A 20870-nucleotide genomic window follows, 5' to 3' on the forward strand; every position below is an offset into this window, starting at 1 on the left:
CCTTTGAAGTATTCCCCTTCCCTATTCAATACTCCCAATGCTGTTTCCACGTATCGAATCATTCTTGACAAGCAATTTGGGAAATTGTATGCAGTTTGATCTCTTTATTTGACTAAAATCTTAATCTTTTCAGGGTAAATTTAAGCTTGCAGGATAGATATGAGTCCATCAGGCTAGATCAGGTAATAGGGTGGATGGGGAAGCACAGTTGTCTTCATGTTCATCAAAAATTCCCGAATCAATAACACTTCGTCTTATAAGATGATATTGATGTATTGAAAAAGAGGAATAATAAATAATTGCATTATTGTAAGAGTTCAACCATCAGTACAGAAAAGTGTCCGGCACCATGGCTAAATGGTTAACGTGCTGGCCTTTGGTCACAGGGGTCCCAGGTTCGATTCCTGGCAGGGTTGGGAATTTTAACCATCATTGGTTAATTTCCCTGGCATGAGGGCTGGGTGTAAGTGTTGTCTTCATCATCATTTCATCCTCATGACGACCCACAGGTCGAGAAAGGGCAAGCCCCACATACACGGAAGTGCCTCCATCTCCACATGTGTACATAAACTCTACTGAATATGTACATATAAACTTATGTAGACAATTTTAAATTTACATATTTACACTACAAACACTGTACCCTTAGGATAATAATTATCTTGATTTATCCTGAAAATATTAGAGTAAGAATACCTAGCCATTTATACTCTCACTCAGATCCCTGTATACATACTCATTCACAACCACTCCCACACGCGCACGCATACACATTCGCCCACATACACCTGTACTTGCACCCATCCTTCTTGCAATTCTAATTTATACAAGTTATATACATCGCATACGGGTTTCTATTTACATATACATTTTCTTTACTTCATGGAGGAAGTGAAGAAGAGGAAGCAGCTTTACCTCAGATGGTAGAAGGTTCCAGGTACGAGCAGCCCTTGCGTAAAACCCATTTAAATATGAGGTTGTTCTAGCGAAGGGAGGGACAAGAGTAACTCCTTGGTCTCTTTTAACAGAGTGGTAATTGAGCTGCAGGCGGTGGAAAGGGGAGAGGGGTGTGTTATCTGTCAGGGATTTCCTAAGGAAGGCTACATCTATTTGTGTACATAACGAGTTCACTGGTGGCAATGACCTGGCTGTGTTTGTTAATTAAACGTTCTGCTCTTCGCTGGATACCCTCTAGTTTCCTCATATTTTCCATTGTAATTGGATGCCAGGAAGGAAGACCATATAATAGTATGGGCCGCACTAGGGAAATATAAGCCGTTCGTAGGGCGTCAAATCAAAAGACCTGTACCTGGCGATCCGAACCATTCCTGGGATCTCCTGGCACTAAAAGCCATATGCCATTTCATTTCAGTACAAAAAAGTGTATAGTCTTAACACAACACCGTTGACGTGTAGTCAGCAACATTTTCATGGCAGTGTTTTTCCTCACCACTGTCATAGTTTTATATTCATCTTGATGTATTCAAAAACCCATGTTTCATCACTGATTATGATTATGAAGTTTTCATCTTTATTAACATGATCCAAACATTCTTTGCAGATGGAAACTTGAAGGGCTCTCTGGATCTTAGTTAGGAATTGTGGAACAAGCTTTGGAAGCTTTCCTTTACCTTTCTTATTTTTCTGCAAGAATTTCATGATATAATCCTATTTAGATATTACATTCTTCTGCTCCTTTGTGAACTGACACTCAGTGATTAGAATATATGTTTTCACAAACTTGTGCAATGTGTCATCACACATTGTTTAAGAGCATCCTCAACTCATGTCATCGTCTGTTGACTGTTCCTGAAAACCTGGAACCTATTGTAACACAGCATGCAACTTGTGCACTGATCACCATAAACTGTCTTCCTCATTTGGTATGTTACCTTAAAGGGTTTCGCCAGTTTGAAGCAGAATCAAATGTTGGTATATTTCAGCACTCGCAATAGGTACCCAGCACACTCACAAACTAACAGCTGCTGAGTGATAACTAATTATTTTATAAATGTATGACATATGGTTATTTGCTTAGAAAGAATACCACTCTGCAGCGCCTCTTACCATTTAGACTTCAAATTTGCATGGTATTTTCAAAGTATGGTTATTTTTTAAACAGGCTTCATATGTATTCCTTTTGCTGGAGGTTAAGTAAAATGATGGGGATAAATAGACTCATATGATTTGGACATTGAATGAATGAATAAAAAAGTAATGCAAAACAAACAATGGAATATTACAAATGAAAGGAAAGAGAGAGGGAATATGACCCAGATGGATGGATTTGATTTAGCAACAGCATAAAACAATGAGCTATGTGTTAGTGAATACTGATTGGTGAAAAATGGTGGAGGGATAGAGTGAAATGGTGAAAACTACACTTTCCTCAGTATCTGGGTAAGAGGGAATGAGGACGATGATTATGATGGTGACTTTCTTGATTTAGAATAATCTACAAATCCATGAAGTGTATATTGGTTGGTTTTTAATGTTTAGGTTGGTATGTATGTATGTATGTATGTATGTATGTATGTATGTATGTATGTATGTATGTATGTATGTATGTATGTATGTATATGTTGTCTGTTGAACGTATAACTTAGGTTTCTAATAATGAAAATAGAATATGGATTTAAAAGATGGTCTAAAAGGTAAATATAAAAAAATGTTATGTCATAGTTCATATATAATTTTATGCTACTATTCTTTATATTCTGTAAATTAACTGTAATTGTTTTCTTCTTTTCTTCCAAGTCTTCAAAAGCAATAAAGCAGTTGACTGCAAAACATCGGCTCATCTTATCTGGCACACCAATTCAAAACAACGTTTTAGAACTTTGGTCACTTTTCGACTTTCTTATGCCAGGATTTTTAGGAACAGAAAAACAGTTCACTGCTCGTTATAGTAAACCTATCCTTGCAAGTAGAGATCCAAAGAGTTCAGCAAAAGAACAGGAGGCTGGTGAGTATAACTAAAACCTTATGAGAAATGCTTTATAAAACAGTATTATATCTTGTACATCTTGATTTATTCTGAAATTATTCTATCTGAGTTGGTGCAAGGAAGAAAATAATATTTTAAAATCTGACATTTAGCGATAGGAATGGCTCTGTATGAATATAAAGCCAACAGTAAATAATTTGAGGAAATTATTGTGCAAAATGTTATGTGCCCTCTCTTTATAGTTTATTTATGCCTGTATTGTAAAAGCTGCTTATTTTTACCTCTTAATTAACTACATTACCCAAAATGTTAACACAGTGAGACCCACCATCAGTATTTGCCAATATATCATTCCTTTCTACAGCAGCTTGCCATCGGCATATCTTGATGTAGCATAACCTATGAATATACCTCGTAGTAGTTCATTCCATAGTTACTAGATGACTTTTGGTGTATGTTCCCTTATATGCATACCTTCGGCCTTCTGACAAATACTCGCCTATTTCTTAAATGTGATCATTCTTATGAATCAATATGTTGCCAACATCATTCAGTTTTAGGGTACAGTGGATAAAATGATACCACTTAGTTTAAAACTGAAATTAAGGAAAATATAAAATAACACTAGTTTTGGCTTTTAAAAAAAAATAACTCATGCCATAGTATATACCGTAGTATACTGCAGTTTATTTTCAGATAATTATTTATTAACGTGTAGTCATGTGAGGAGTGCCAATATATCAAACATTCGTATCATACGGTGCATTCAGTCTTGAAAGATAACATTTTGAGAGGAGGGAATGGGACTTAGGTGAAGTAGTATTAGATGTCATACATTACTGCTGTGTATTTGTGCATGTGGTTCTTCGTCATTATATATAAAAATATATCCTTTAATCAGTTGCCAATGTACTGCACGTGATAAATAAATAAATTACAGTATTGTAAAGGTGGAACATTTGTCGTTAAGATTTTCACAAGTTGATACAATGTACTGGTCATTCATTTGTTCTATTCCAAGTGGGCAGTACCTTCACCGAACCAGACATTCTGTTGCCATCTGTTGTGGGAAATGTAAATTATCTTGTGCTATCTCATTCCTTCAGATAAGAACAGGAACCATGAGTAGGCTGGAAAATGTAACATAACACTATTTTGGGCTTTAGTGAATAAATGTATCATGCCATATTATATACCGTAGTAACTTACACCACAATATATTTATAAATCATTATTGATGTGTAAGTTATACCAATATATTGCACCCTTCTTACCTGGCTACTCAGCCGGAGAACGAGAGTCTCAGTCGTAGACCGTTTGTTTTCTGGCTTTGCAAAAATTTTGAGGGCAGGAATAGAAATAAGGACTAGCGACAATAAAATCAACACTATCAAATATTAGATTTTAACATTTATTATAAATCAGCACTCTTAAACAACAATTTAAATCAGACAAAATCTTGGAATTTAAACATCTTCTCTGCCAGTTCGTTCGGTACAACGTAAATATTCTTCCCATAATTCTGGTAACATAATTTCTGGAAATACACAGACGAGGATTAGCCTACATCTGACATAATAAAATAATAAACGGGTTTTTATGAGGAGACCTCTCTCTAATATTAACATGATTATGTACAAATTAAATTTTTTATAAATATTTCCTGATTCATTTATCGTCATCGATTAAGTTATATTCCTTCCTGTTTAACGAGTTAAATTAACGTTACTTCAAGTAGATTGAAAATGAAAAAAAATCAAAATTTCTGTTGAAATATTATTCAACATGTCTTCCTCAGATTTAATTTTACAAAATGAAAAATTTTCCCTAATTATCACTTCAAAAATTTCCATAATAATTACTCAAACTAACGCAATATCCTTCTTCAGTATTACACACATGGGAAAATTCTAGTATTTGTAGGCTTTGAATAAATTGTTTGTGACTCCTGTCCACGGACATGACACTTGCTTATTCATTTTTATCTAAGACATTAAACCCTTCTCTATCTAATTTCAGAATAAAATCCACTAAAGATTTACTTCTCAACAAATGGGAGCAACACAAACAACGATATTTTCAATCAGTACTCACTCAACGAACACGTGATCGAGTCAAATTGTAATCACTACAAATATCACAATCCACAGAAATAATAACTATTCACACACACAGCATTCACACTGGGGTATATGGTAACAGTTTACAATGTTTACGACGATTTCTAGTCCATGAGTATTACATTTTAATTTTAATCTAAGTCTTAGAAAATTTTTGATGACGGTATCAGGTAAAGAAATACCATTTGCATCAACTAGGAGTGTGATGATGTCAGGATTATCACTTGAATAAAGATTTCAACAACGATGCTCGTGAGAATATCAGCGATAGATATCATCTGAGAAAATTATCGTTATAGAAACGCACATAACGCAGATCAAATATAAACGTACACGTTTGTGGTTCATGAGTCACGATATTATTATTACTTAACACGTTGGGTGCCGCGTGCCGCTATATGGCGTCACGGTGGTCTTCAAATTTGAGATGGCGTGACGCCATATGGCGGCACAGTTGAGTTTCAGGCAATGCACAATAGATAATCAACTGTGACATCTATGCGCTTAAAATTGGTACTACGTTAAGGGCGAACTTCAGGGTCTATTCCAGCTATGTATTTTTACTCTATGCCACCCTGTGGTGCCACAGTATTCTTCCGAAGCCACTGACTGGCCGGTGGTCATTGTCACAGGTGAAAGCGCGCCAGGCATTGTTTATTCCTCGTTTACGTACGTATTATCACTCAGTTTATATAGTTGTGCAAAAAATAAAAAATGGAAGATATTGGTAATAATCTTACGAGGGAACACATACATGTGTTACACTCGGATTCGGTTGAAATTTGGTAGGAATATTCGTGGGAGGCAGTAGAATGCTAAGGTGAAAACTGCATGCACCCAGCGCAAGTTTAAACGCCAAAATTGAACAAATAAATAGTCATAAAATTAGAAGTGCCGCGGGAGTTTCGGGGTGTGGCGGAGAGGTAGGGAGGAGCGAAGCAGCGGACGTGAACCAATGTCGAGCTGCGCTAGCAGCCAGGTAGCGTATAGTTAGCGCGCTCCCCTTAACTTCCTGATCAGATGTGCAAAACGTAAATATGAAAATAGCACATGAAACAAGTGTACAAAGGACGATGTTAGAACAACGTTGCCAATAAGGTTTGAAAAATTACAACGAGTAACAAGAACTCAGGCGTGCCGAGACGCATATTTTCATTGTTTAGAGTTATCTGAAAACTGTTCACAACAATATGTAATGTAATATAACTACGTGTTTTGCATTTTACTAGGTTTTCATAAATATTGCGTTCATTTGAATTAGCAAATAAATATCCCGTATTTGAAATTCGTATTGCACATTCCATGACAAAAAATTCTGTGACACCATATGGCTTCACGCGATATTTTATCTTTCCTAAAAATTGATGTGACACCATATGGCGTCACACATGACCATGGTATGGTGAGATAAAATTTACTTAGTACATCATATAAATACATCCCAAGATTATATAAACAGACTACAACGCGTACAATTGCTTCGGCACCAGCGGAATGCAATTCAAAAACATGCCTGGCACCAGTGGAATAGTGTGCTACAATCGGCTCGGCACTCATCGTGTTAAAATCAGTGGCTATTGACTAACCTGAAGAAATTATGTTCAACACATATTCTTCACATGAGACTCAATAAATGGATTCGCAAGTCAAACACATAATAACTGATCCATTCCCAAGTCCACAAATGCAATAAATAATCCGTCAAGATTTGGCCATCTTCCAGGCTCACATTTATCCTACTAGAGCACATAATAATATTTCACACACAAGAATAAACAATATTTACATTCATGACCCTTAATTTCTTATTTAACCCGTGATGGAATTTAATTATTATTATTATTATTATTATTATTATTATTATTATTATTATTATTATTATTATTAAGTGTGCGAGATCACAAATCCGCGTAAGCTAATGTTCGATAAATTACCAGATGACACTAACACGCCTGAAATCCACATAGAGAAAAATAATAACGTATAGGGAAAATTTGACATGATAAACGTGCCGACAATCTGTCCCACATGGCTTCCAACAAAAATAAATTATAAATTATTTCAAAATTAAATTATTATTATTATCGACAAGGACAATGATTTTTAAATCACTCCTATACTACTGAATGGGACAGCTAGAATAAATGTAAGAAGACACTCGCACATCACTAGCTATCTAATAGGAACCAATAATCATTCACACTCAATTAACAACTACCTTACACCAAGGAAAGAAGAAAGAAAATATCAAACTACAGCAAGACTAGAAGAAAATTACATCAAATGAATAAGGAAGCATTATCTCTACAAAGTTGAACAGATAAATATTATAAAATTGTACTTAAATGATTGATGGGACTGGATTTCTGCCGATGACCCGGAACATGTGGTAGGTCATCCACCACCGGTCATCATCTCCTCCATGTCGGAGATTGCCTTACATTTTAGTACACCGTTGTAGCTTCGATGATTAACATGGAATAGTAGTAGGCTTCTTCTTCCTGATGTGGTGGCATCTTGAATTATCTCGATCAGCATGCAGTAGTTCCTCTTCTTTCTTCACAAGTAGTAGGAGCTGAAACTGACAAATAAGTTTTTAGATGTGCCCTGTTCACACACACACACGATGAATTATATTGTTGAATTATACGTAACTTCATCCGTAAAATCTGCTAAACTCGTAGATCTAGGATGGACAATGAATCTGTTCTGCCGAGTGATCGAACCCAAGAGTGTCTGCGACGTGAATGTCAGCGTAGAATTCCCAAGACAATCATCCAAGAAAGAGTCAAAATCAAGAGAAATTTCTTCTGGAAACACCGGTTTTTAATCATCTTAAGATGAGGGTGTGTCGCCGTAGTAGGCTGTGATTGGTCAGTGACTTACACCTGATAGGGTGTTACATTTCATTAGAGTACTGTCAGGTGTGATGTGGCCTTGCTCGTTATCGATCGGACGACCTTGGCTTCTCCCAGTGGGTCACGTGAGGGCAGCAGGCAGCCTGGCACAAAAAATACATAGCTCACCCTTTCGCTTAGAAAATCCAGTTTCGTGCCAGAACACTGCTCTCTGTAACACGGAGTTGGGAAATTTCCGCCCGTGCTAATAAAATGATTATCTTACACTCGTAGATATTACAAATACTTCTTATATGCCAAATTTGTAGGGGACAATATCAAATAAACATCACATACAGTGCATGCAGTCTTGGAATTTAGGCAACGTAATATTGATGTCATTCATTACAATTGTACATTTGTGATACATTTCTTTGTTATTGTATATAAAACTGTATAATTTGATTAGTTCCCAGTGTTAACAGCAGTGCATATATTAGTTGTTCATTCGTTTTATTCCAAGAGTAGTCACTGAGCTGCACAATGCGTTGCCATCTGTTATGAAAAAAGTAAACTATATTGCGCTATCTCATTCGTTCAAATACTCCCAGTTCGTGAACGAACGGACTCTTTTGAACAACTCTCCATTAGGAGCAGGAGCGAATGAGCTAGCTCCTTCAAAAGAGCTAGATCGACCCATCACTATACAGAAGTATTCATAGTAGTAAATCTGCTGATCAACCAGCTAAAGAAACTACATATCTCCATTAAGTGATCTACTTATGTTAAAACAAAATTATACCAATAGTGGAAAATATATTAGCTGAACATTAAACTCCATGATATAACAACAGAATCTACAGTACAACATTACTGTCACAACTTTCACAGACAAGATCAAGAACTAATATCTAGAATAAGGATAGATCCCTCCATAATAAGTAATAAGGATACGTCTGAATGTAGTTTAAAATTATTTTACTATACTGTACAGTAGTATACGAGTAATATCTTATTAGAAGTAGGCGTGCTTATTTTATTATTGTAGAATTTTGTGTAGTATAGTAGAGGTGTCTATAGAAACTCTCTTACTAAAAATCTATTATTGTAATTAGGAGAGGCTTAACTGCAGTATAGAATTGATTATTTTTGTGTATTCCTTTCACTATTCAGTAATTAACAGTAGTTTTTATCTGTTAGGGTTTTGTAGGATAAACATAGAATACGACTAAGTAGTATTATAGTGTAGTAGTATATTAATTATCTAATTGTCGTGTGATCTTTGAGTACTATCCTAGACAATATTTCTTTTCATTCATTTCTTTTTTTGCACAAAACAAGTTGTTTTATTTTTCCTTTTCTTTTCATTTTTTCTGTAAAGAATGGCTAAACAGTGTAAGTGTAGGAACTGTGGGTGTAGCGAGTCATTGAGGGGTATGAGGCGGAGTTGGAGAGTTTGAGGGAGATAATTCGGATTCTCACAGAAGAAATGAAGGAAGATAGGACTCCCTCAAACAATGTACAGGTTACAGTAGGTGTACAAGAGGAAGGGGAAGGAAAGGGGGGAACTGTAGAAGACAGGTGGTCTAATGTTTTAAGGGAAAGGAGATTGCAGGCTAAGGGCTCTATTCAGGATCAGAACTCAGGATGGGTGTCTATGAGAAATCGGTACAAGCCACTCCAGGTAGAGCAACTGAGGGAAGATGAGGAACAGGGAACTGTTGCTGAGATGTGTGGAAGTAGGAGGAAGGGAAAAGGTAGGAAAAGAAAATGTAGAGTAGAGGATAGGAAAGGACAGGTAGAACAGGGTCATGGGAGGGAGAAAAGGGAGGAGGAAGTAGCTTCTGCAGCTATCAGGAAAGATAGGGCTAACCAGGAGGGGAGGGGATCAAAGGAGGTGGGTAGGGTTGAGACTCTGGTCATGGGGGATTCCATCGTTAGACATGTGGGGAAAGTGTGTGGAAGAAAGGGAACCAGGGTAGAGTGTTATCCAGGAATTAGGTTGAGGCAGATGCTGAGAAAATTAGAAGAAAAGGAGGAGGGAAAGGAGAAGGTGGTAGTTTTTCACGTTGGTACCAACAACGTAAGGCAAGCTAATATAAGTACCAACATAGTTGGAGATGTATGGGATCTGGTAAATGCAGCATGGGTTAAGTTTAAGAAAGCGGAGATTGTTATCAGTGGAACACTGTGTAGGAGGGATACTGACTGGAAGGTGATTGGGGATTTGGAGTGGGTATGTGGGAGTCGGGAGTGAAATTTCTAGATTCTAATGGGTGGGTAGGAACTAGAGATCTGCGCTCAAATGGCCTTCACTTAGATCACAGTGGTACGTATAAGTTAGGAAATATGTTTGGAAGGGTAATAGGGAAGTACGTTCAGGGAAACAGTGTTGTCTAGGGAGCAGTGATGAGTGTACAGAGATCTGGAAGTCAAATAGGGATGTCATAAAAATGTTAGTGTCGAACTGTAGAAGTATTGTAAAGAAAGGAATAGAATTAAGTAACTTAATAGATATATATTTACCAGATATTGTAATAGGAGTTGAATCATGGCTGAGAAATGATATAATGGATACAGAAATTTTCTCACGGAACTGGAGTGTGTATCATAGAGATAGGATAGGAATGGTGGGAGGGGGAGTATTCATTCTGGTAAAAGAAGAATTTGTAAACTATGAAAAAGTTAAAGATGAGAAACATGAAATTCTAGGTGTAAGGCTCATTTCTAAAGATAATAGGCAACATGATGTCCTTGGAGTGCACAGACCAGGAAAGGGTAGGGCTGCATTGGATTCAGAAGTATTTGATAAGATAATCAGCTATGTGGGAAACGACTTGGAAAGGAATGTGATTGTAGCAGGAGATCTTAATGTACCAAATATCAATTGGGAAGGAAATACGAACGACAGGAAGCATGACCAACAAATGGCAAATAAGCTAATATGGGAAGGACAGCTGATTCAGAAAGTGATGGAACCAACTAGAGGGAAAAATATTCTTGACGTGGTGCTGATAAAACCAGATGCGCTCTATAGAGAAACCAAAGTAATAGATGGTGTTAGTGATCACGAAGCTGTTTTTGTCGTAGTTAAAAATAAATGTGATAGAAAGTAGGACTATTAGAAAAATAAGTGTGATAGAAAGTAGGACTATTAGGCAGTACCGTATGGCTGACAAAGCAGGCATGAGGCAGTTTTAAAAAAGTAATTATGATCGGTGGAAAACGGTAAATAAGAATGTAACAGACTCTGGGATGGGTTTAAAGAAATTGTTGAGGAATGTGAAAACAGGTTTGTACCTGTAAAGGTGGCAAGGAATTGTAAAGAACCACCTTATTATAATAGAGAAGTAAAGAGAGGTGCAGATTGGAAAGAAATAAAGTTAGAAATATCTGTGGAAGTACGGAGAAATTGAAGGAACTTACTAGGAAATTGAATCTAGCAAAGAAGGCAGCTAAGGAGAACATGATGGCAAACATAATTGGCAGTCATACAAATTTTAGTGAAAAATGGAAGGGTTTGTATTGGTATTTTAAGGCAGAAACAGGTTTCAAGAAGGACATTCCAGGAATAATTAACGAACAAGGAGATTATGTGTATGAGGATCTTCAAAAGGCAGAAGTAATCAGTCAGCAGGATGTAATGATTGTTGGTTACAAGGATAATGTCCAGATAGAGGAGGTGACTAATACTAAGAAGTATTAAAATTTACCTATGATGATGACATTTACAATAAGATACAAAAGTTGAAAACTTGAAAAGCAGCTGGAATTGTTAAGATTTCGGGGGATATACTAAAGACAATGGGTTGCGATATAGTACCATGTCTGAAGAACTTATTTGATTATTGTTTGCATGAAGGAGCTATACCAAATGAATGGGAGAGTTCCTATACTATCCCCTGTGTGTAAAGGAAACAGTGATAGACATTAAGCTGAAAATTACAGGCCAGTCCGTTTGACATGCATTGCACATAAGCTTTGGAAAAGCATTATTTCTGATTGTATTACTGTAGTCATTTTTGCAAAATTAATAATTGGTTCGATAGAAGGCAATTCGATTTTAGGAAAGGTTATTCCATTGAAGCCCAACTTGTAGGATTCCAGCAAGATATAACAGATATTTTGGATTCTGGAGGTCATACGGACTGTATCGCGATTGACCTGTCTAAAGCATTTGATAGGGTGGATCATGGGAGACTACTGGCAAAAATGAGTGCAATTGGACTAGACAAAAGAGTGACTGAATGGGTTGCTATATTTCTAGAAAATAGATCTCAGAGAATTAGAGTAGATGAAGCTTTATCTGAACCTGTAATAATTAAGAGGGGAATTCCTCAAGGCAGTATTATCGGACCTTTATGTTTTCTTATATATATAAATGATATGAGTAAAGGAGTGGAATCGGAGGTAAGGCTTTTTGCGGATGATGTTATTCTCTATAGAGTAATAAATAAGTTACAAGATTGTGAACAAATGCAGCGTGACCTCAAAAACGTTGTGAGATGGACAGCAGGGGTTAAAAAAACGGGGTTAAAAGTCAGGTTGTGAGTTTCACAAATAGGAGAAGTCCTCTCAGTTTTAATTACTGCGTTGATGGGGTGAAAGTTCCTTTTGGGGATCATTGTAAGTATTTGGGTGTTAATATAGGGAAAGATCTTCATTGGGGTAATCACAAAAATGGGATTGTAAATAAAGGATACAGATGTCTGCACATGGTTATGAGGGAGTTTAGAGGTTGTAGTAAGGATGTAAAGGAGAGGGCATGTAAGTCTATGGTAAGACCCCAACTAGAGTATGGTTCCAGCGTATGGGACCCTCGCCAGGATTACTTGATTCAAGAACTGGAAAAACACTCAGGTTCAGGCATTTACAGACTCACTTGCACCCAATGTGGCGTCTCGTATATTGGACAAACTGGCCACAGCTTTCACACTAGATACTTAGAACATTATAATGCCTCCAAACACAGCAAATTTTCCACTATGAGCTCTCATATGAAAGAAGCAGGTCATCATTTCACTACTATAGGTCAAGACCTCACTATTATTAAAAAAGTATTTAAAGGGAAATTAATGAATGAATTAGAAAACATCTATATATTTTTAGACCAATATTACAATAAAAATTCAAACCTTAACGATATTATTGAAGTTAAAACCCCATTATACAAGATTTTACCAAAATTGTTGCAATCTTTAAAGTATAAACACAATAACTTAATAAACAATCTAAAATTATCTTCTTCCAAGACCCCTCCCTCTTTAGGAGGCACAACTCACTCCCCGTCCGCCCCCACGAGCCAACCACATCCAGTGGCACTTAAGCTTGATGCCCCGCCCAACCCACCCCCACCTCCGCGCCCTCCCCCGCCAATCTCGCACAAATATCAGTCATTCAAATGCTACCTTGGCAACTAATTAACATTACAACAGTTGAAAAGATAAATGAAATTCACACACAACATATTTTCTTCAACTCACCTCATCTTTAAACCAAATTAACATAACTGTCGAAGAGACATAACACCACAAGCTCTACTCAACCTCGCACATTTTCCTTTCGACTTTTAATACAAGAAACTACAATCATGTATACCAGCTAATTATAAAAATAGCTACGTTTCTGACGAGTACTTGTCCTCCTCCTAAATGCTTCAAGAAGTTTGTCGTATTATCTTTTCATATAAAATTCACAACTTCCTACCACTAAGAGTGACTTTTATCCTAAATATTAAACTATTATAAGCTCTTTATGCCATCTCCAGAATAAGGTACCATATTTACCAAATTTTATTTCAGCGCAGCAATTTATGTATTCTTTTTGAACTTTTAACTAAGCACTTGTTACCACATTTTAAAAAACGAGACATTTGTAAAGACCTACAATAAGGATTGATTATAAGACTTTATCATAAGAGTACTTATAACTACTATATTCTACTTGCTTGTCATTTTACACACATTTGTACCTAAAACAGTATCCTCTTATTTAGGTATAAGAACAATCAGGATCCTATCTATCTTTCTTTCAGGTATGAGATTTTTGGGCTGATGATGCCCTAATTATGGGTGAAACTTCCCTATATCTAATATGTTAAGAACTATTTCTTAAATTTAAATAAAATTCTCTTGTGTATTGAACAGGTAGAATTTATAATCTAGTATTATTATTTGACTTTGAGTGGTACGTTCCGAGATGTCAGTGGAAAAATGGCGTGGAATGACATTAGTAGACGAATAATTTCGAGTGGCGTCTTTAAAAGTAGGAAAGATCACAATATGAAGATAAAGTTGGAATACAAGAGGACAAATTGGGGCAAATATTTATTTATAGGAAGGGGAGTTAGGGATTGGAATAACTTACCAAGGGAGATGTTCAATAAAATTCCAATGTCATTGAAATCATTTAAGAAAAGGCTAGGAAAACAGCAGATAGGGAATCTGCCACTTGGGCGACTGCCCTAAATGCAGATCAGTACTGATTGATTGACAGATAACTCCTTGAGAAGAAACAGCCTCCCATTTGTACAACATGCAATAGTACGCTGACTGTGAAACGCATCATCACATACTGTTTACTGTACAACCAATGGTACCATGGTATACCTAAGAAGATTATGGAGGCCCTCTCGTCTCCTTCACTTTGCAATCAAATCATAGTATACTTCAAAGACACTGGTCTATATTTAAAAATATAACTGTTCAATTTAAATTACCTGAATCTCTTATATTTCTCTTGTTCTTTACTATTTACCCATGATTGTTACAATAATTTACTGAGCGAGTGGCTGCATAGTTTAGGGCCACTAGCTGTCAACTTGCATTTGGTAGATAGTAGGTTCAAACCCCACTGTTGGCAGCCCTGAAGGTGGTTTTCTATGGTTTCTCATTTTCACACACCAGGCAAAGGCTGGGGCTGTACCTTAATTAAGGCCATAGTCGCTTCCTTCCTGCTCTTAGCTTTTTCCCATCCCATTGCCGCAATAAGACCTATCTGTATCGGTGCGACTTTAAGCAATTTGTAAAATATATATATATATATAATTTAATGAAATGTCTCATATCTAGAATTTCAAGTTGCAATAAGGCCTTAGGGTTAAAGTCACTCTAAACTAATGGTATTCTTATACGTTTCATTAAAAAAATGTAATTTTACACCAAAACATTAAAATGTTGTTAGTAGTTAATTGGAATGGAAATGAAGACAGTTATGCTATCATATTGCTTATTTTACTATTTAAGGGGTGTCCAAAAAGCTTTTTAATAAAACAGGCACTTTTTTGAGACTACCTGATGCAAGTGTGTATGGACTAGTATAACATAGAAACAATTCTCTAAACCCATGGGTAAATAGTGAAAATATTGAGCTTGATTAGTAGGTGTTATTGTTGTTATTATTATTATTATTATTATTATTATTATTATTATTATTATTATTATTATTACATGGACATGTCATTATGTTGTTTCTCCTCCTCTCAACGTTTTTGACGTGGCCTGAACGGCGTAGAAAATGTGTCAAATCAACTCTACCTTACTGGTGTTATCTCTTATTCTGTTTCTTGGTACTTCAAGTTTTAATTTTTCACTACTACTCTGTGTTGACACTCTAGTCTGAGCGAGGATCTTAACTAATGAAGGCTCCTTGTACGTGCTGGTATCTACTCAGAAACTTTGTACTACGATGCTCTGCCCACTAGCCAATGGGAGCTCCCTAGCTCGGCGAGCTGTTTGTTGCTTAGAGAGAGCGGCCATTTTTCTGTAGTGAGTTGGAGAAGATGCATCCTGTGGGCACTTGGTGTCTAGTGCCTGAGCACTTTCCAAGCTACGAGATGGAGAACGGCTGAATATTACACATGAGAGGGCTCTCCTGCTAGCCCTCAACGTCTGCTCGTATTTTATTCATCATGAGAACGTCCACAGACTGTACGTATTCTTAATTTTAATCAATTTACGTGCATTCTGAAACCAGAGTACAAAATGGCGAAGTGGCGTCGTTTCAAGCTTCTGTTCTACTTTCGATATTTGAGAACCAAAGGAAAAGTGCTCGGTTGGTGTGATGTGTGTAAGACTTTATTGCGTTGAAGGGGGTAAAAGGGACTGAAAAGGGGGTTGAATTATTTTTATTAGGATACTGATATCCCAAAAACTGAAGATGTTACTGATGTAAAACTTGGTTTTGTAGTCTCCTTTAAAAGGAAAGAAATACTTATTCTTTTGTTTTTGGAAAATTCAATTAAGGGGGTGTGAAAGGATTGAAACATTACTTGAATTATTTGTATGAGGATACTTATATCTAAAAAAAAAAAATTAAAAATAAAGATGTTACAGACGTGAAAATGGGTATTTGGAATCTCCTTTAAAAATTAAAAAAATACATGCATTTGGGGGGGGGGAATCAACTTGCAGGAGGGGGATTGAGAAATAGGAGTTGAATTCTTTTCATGAGGATACAAATATCTGAAAAACTGAAGAAGTTACAGTCGTGATAATTGGTATTTGGAAGCTCCTTTATAAATAAACACATATTTTTTTTTTTTTTTTGTTTTCAGAAAATTCACTCAAGTGACTAAGAATTTGAACTTTTTATGTGCATACTATCTCAAAAACTGAAGATGTTACAGACCTGAAAACTGTTCTTTGAAATCTTGTTTTTTTTGGAAAACCACTTAAGGGGCTGAAAAGAATTGAAACTGCAGGTGAATTTTTAAAATGAGTACCGGAATATCTACAGTGTATGTCAAAAACTTAACATGTTACAGACATGAAACTTGATATGTGAAAAGTCCCTTAAAAATAAAGTAACATGTCTTTTATTCTGTTTTTGGAAAATCCACTTATGTGGGCTGCAGGAAGGGCTAATAAAGGGGTTGAATTCTTTTTATGGGGACATTTATATCTCAAAACCTGAAAATGTTACAGATGTGGAAATAGGTATTTGGAATCTCCTTTTAAAAAACCTTTGTTTTTTTAGAGAAGACGTTCTCACGAGTACAGTTCTATGTCACATAGTCGTCTTAGCCCCTAAAAGCAATACCACAAACATGGTTTACAAAGAGTCTCTGAGGTAAATGAAACTTTCAGTTAGTTTTTATACTTTAGGGATTTTCAGATAATGTCTTAGTGCAATGCCTGCCAAGGAACGATTATTTTTATCAAATTACTAAATCCATGCGAGAGAAGCCACGGGTAACTGCTAGTTTGTAAGCATCTTTTCTGTGCATCTTTGTGAATACGACAATTGCCGAATGTGACAGGACGTGAGAATAATTTTCGGTAGTGAATAAGAGTGTAAGTGGAAATCAGAATAAAATGAAAGTGAAACTGGACAATATGTGTGTAAAACAACTTCAAGACAAACTTGCAAAATGAAATCTTCCGACGAACGTCAGTCAGGGATCATTGAAGACACGGCTACAAGAAGACCTCATTAGAAGCGATGAGGATCTCGAAAGGTTTCTCATCGAGGTGTAAGAAAAACCGGACTTGTCATCGGAGGATGAGGTAAATATGACCACAGTGTGTTCCAATATAATGAGCATGATACATACACTCAGTAGCAAGATCTCTGAAGGTAATTCCCCCTTAACGGAATAGATTTCCATCAACATTTCAAAAGTAAATGACAAAATTTCAGATAAAATTTCACAAGTTAATTCTGCCTTAACAGAAGAGATTTCAAACAAATTTCGAAAGTAAATGACAAAATTTCTCAAGGTAATACAGTGTTAACCGTTACAGACTATGAATCCCATGTTAAATCCGTACTGACAGCTGAACTTCTTACAAAATTGTACAAAACTATTTTAATCCTCCTAGTCAGTAGTTTTGTAAAATTTTGTAAGAAGTCAGTGTTAACCGGACAAATATCTCAAGTGTACATGCAGGTTTACGAAGTAGAACAATGTCTAGAGTCAAAAATTTCCACCGTAGATAAAATTTCGCAGATCATTTCCCATATTAGCAACGTCACCAACCAGTTAACGCAGCAGATATTGGACATCAGGTCAAAACTGGGGCAGGTTGAGCAGATCGATAGTAAGGTAAACCAGCTGGAAGGGGACATCTCAAACCTCAAGTAGACGGCTGAAATCCAGGTTTCTGACATCGAACAACAGGTTGCGGGGAGAATTTCTGCCTTCGAGGGAATTTTGGGAGCCGTATTTCTGCCATTGAAGGGACGTTAGAAAACTGGATTTCAGCCCATCAAGGGAGATGTTCAGAACATGAGAGAGACCACCCTTCATGCTGTAGAAGATAGATTACTTCGGATAGGACCCATTACCACACCTTCAACCCCTTGAAACCTAACCGTGAATACAGGGCATCTAGACCCGAGGGTGAGAGAGCTTTCCGGAATTCTGCAGTGGAAGAGAACCCGACTACCTTCATCGAGGGATCGGTCAGTCTACTAGGAAGGACTAATCGACCAGCGGACATCTTTGTAAGCCGCTACTTGGTGGAATAACTTGAAGGGCTTGAATTTAAACTGGACTGACTTCAAGAGGGAATTCCTTACTAGGTTTAATTCCGAAGGGGTGAAGAACTCCATGAAAAGCCAAGCTAGTGATTGATGCACAACCCTCCGGCATGAGAGCTGGCGGGTTCATCCTCCAGAAGTACCAGCTCTTCAAGCGGCTGCATCCTGAAGGAAACGAGAACGAAATCCTACCAGACATCGTAGAGCTACTCCATGACAAGATTAGACCCCTAGTGAAAGTATCGCAATGGAGATCCTTTGATTATCTGCGTAGAATCATCGCCCAGTTGGGAGAAGAACAAAAGTAAAGCCATGGAAGAGACCAGCTCGGATAGGAAATGCTACCAGTGTGGAAAAATGGGACACCTGAAGAACGAATGCCCAAGTTTGGTGTCGGAAAAACTAGGTCCGGCCCATTCTGGATTGAAGGAGGATGGGACCGGAAACAGCAATGTGCCTAAAGATCCAACACACCAGCAGCCCTGGACAATAGAAAAGGGACTGGTCAGATTGTCAGCAGAACAGACCAACCTCGCCCAGCTATCATCTTGAGTATGGGCAACGAAAATTTTTCAGCCATACTCAACAGCCAAGCAATCCACTCATTTGTAAATGGGACTGTTGCCAGATTACTACCACCTATGAAGTCTCATCATCTCGGAAGGGGAGTGGGAGTAGCGGACGGAGTAACCTATTCCATCCAAGGACAGAGTAACCTAACCGCTAAATGCATGTAACTGCCTATTGTTGTTAACATTACAGTGATTCAGAACCTAATACCTGACATTATATCAGGTCATAATTTTTTCATAGGATACAAGGTGATCCTAGATTATGCAGCTCACGATCTTTCTGGGAAAAGACAGGCATCTCCGGGTCGCCTGGCAAGATGGAAATTTGCGGACTCGCAATGATGTGGAAGTCGACATAGAGCTAGGTGATACCCAGTTAACCCATCTGCAACCAAGTGAAGAAGAAGAGGTGAGACACACCTCAAAGGACTTTCCAGAAGTCATCACCAATAAAATAGCACGGACTACCACTGTAATGCACAACCATTGAATGCAGCACTTCCTCACACATCAAGCATCACCCATATCCAATCAATCCGGATAAGCGCAACTTCGTCATTCAGAAGGTTCAAGAGATGGAAGAGCAAGGTCTCATGGAATCCTCTACATCCTGTTGGGCTTTGCCTATCGTCCTAACGAAGAAGAGGAATGGGGATTATCGACTGTGTTTGGACCTCCACAAGTTGAACTTGAAGACTGTTAGGGATGCCTACCCCATGCTTGACCTGAAAGACTCACTGAAACAAGTAAATGGATCTGAGATTTTCAGCACACGGGATCTCAACTCCGGATACTGGCAAGTGGAGGTCTAGGAAAGTTCCAGGCCACAGACCGCCTTCATGACACCGAGAGGATTGCACCAGTTTATAGTAATGCCTTTTGCACTGAAGAATGCTCCTGCAACCTGCATGCGACTGATTGATAAGGTATTGTCAGGATTTTTTTGATATTTCAGCCAAATGTATCTCAACCACATCCTAATCTACAGCAAGAATTTTCCAGAACACCTTGTACATCTGAAGAATGTGCTGGAACGACTGAAAATTGATGGACTGACTTGCCACCAGGAGAAGTATCAGTTCACCCAGTCCCACATAGAATATCTTGGCCATGTCCTAACATCTGAAGGTTCAGAAAGGCAACCGGAGAAGAATCGAGCTATCGAAGAAACTAAACGCTGAAGCTAGGAGCACCATTCGCGAGAGGGAGTTTCCACAAACACACCAAAGCAAACCCATTGTACCTGTTTTTATGATCATCAAAAAGGAACTTGATCTGTTAGTAATCAGGCAATAGCAAGCCCTGGAGGACCATGATGCAGTGGATTAGGAGACAGAACACTGATAGTTGACTTGTCCCGAGGGAATTCAAGATGTGCTACAAGAACTTCCAGGTTGACAGAGGACTCGTAATGTACGGATCTCACCTCTCTGACACGCCTGCAGTAGTGGTGAACCCTAGACAGCACACAACGGACATCCTCGAGAAGTTCCACGACAGCACTGAAGCCGGACATGCTGGCGGTGAAGAGACATATCAGTCTATCCGACAAAGATTCTTCTGGGTCAACATCCGGAAAGACATCCTCGACTATGTGAAAGGTTACTACATCTGCTCCTGCACCAAGGCGAGCAACAGGGAGGCAGATTCCAGTCAGTGAGGAAGACAGCTGCAACGCCCTTGGGAAGTCATAGCCCTGAACTTGATGGATCCTTACCCTAGAACACCAAGGGGTAAAACAGAACTCCCAGTAATCACCGACTTCTTCACAAGATGGATTGAAGCCTTTCCGATACCAGAAGCCACAACAGGACGCATCACCAGTCTTCTACAGGATGAGGTATTCAGCTGCTACGGTTATCCACGGTGCATTCTATCAGACAATGGGACTCGGTTCACATCAAGGAAATGG

At 37.8% G+C, this 20870-nt stretch overlaps 1 protein-coding gene across 3 annotated transcripts in view; it reads left to right on the forward strand.

The window, feature by feature from the left end:
- Positions 1-20870, forward strand: part of Hel89B (histone acetyltransferase 1) — a 570925-nt gene that overhangs the window by 448722 nt on the left and 101333 nt on the right. For all 3 annotated transcript variants that reach the window (XM_067150030.2, XM_067150029.2, XM_067150032.2), the window contains exon 27: positions 2758-2965. In XM_067150030.2, the coding sequence (XP_067006131.2) occupies positions 2758-2965 (208 nt within the window). The remainder of the gene's footprint in view (positions 1-2757; positions 2966-20870) is intronic.

The sequence above is a fragment of the Anabrus simplex genome, chromosome 6, assembly GCF_040414725.1.
Source record: "Anabrus simplex isolate iqAnaSimp1 chromosome 6, ASM4041472v1, whole genome shotgun sequence".
NCBI classification, from domain to species: Eukaryota; Metazoa; Arthropoda; class Insecta; order Orthoptera; family Tettigoniidae; genus Anabrus; species Anabrus simplex.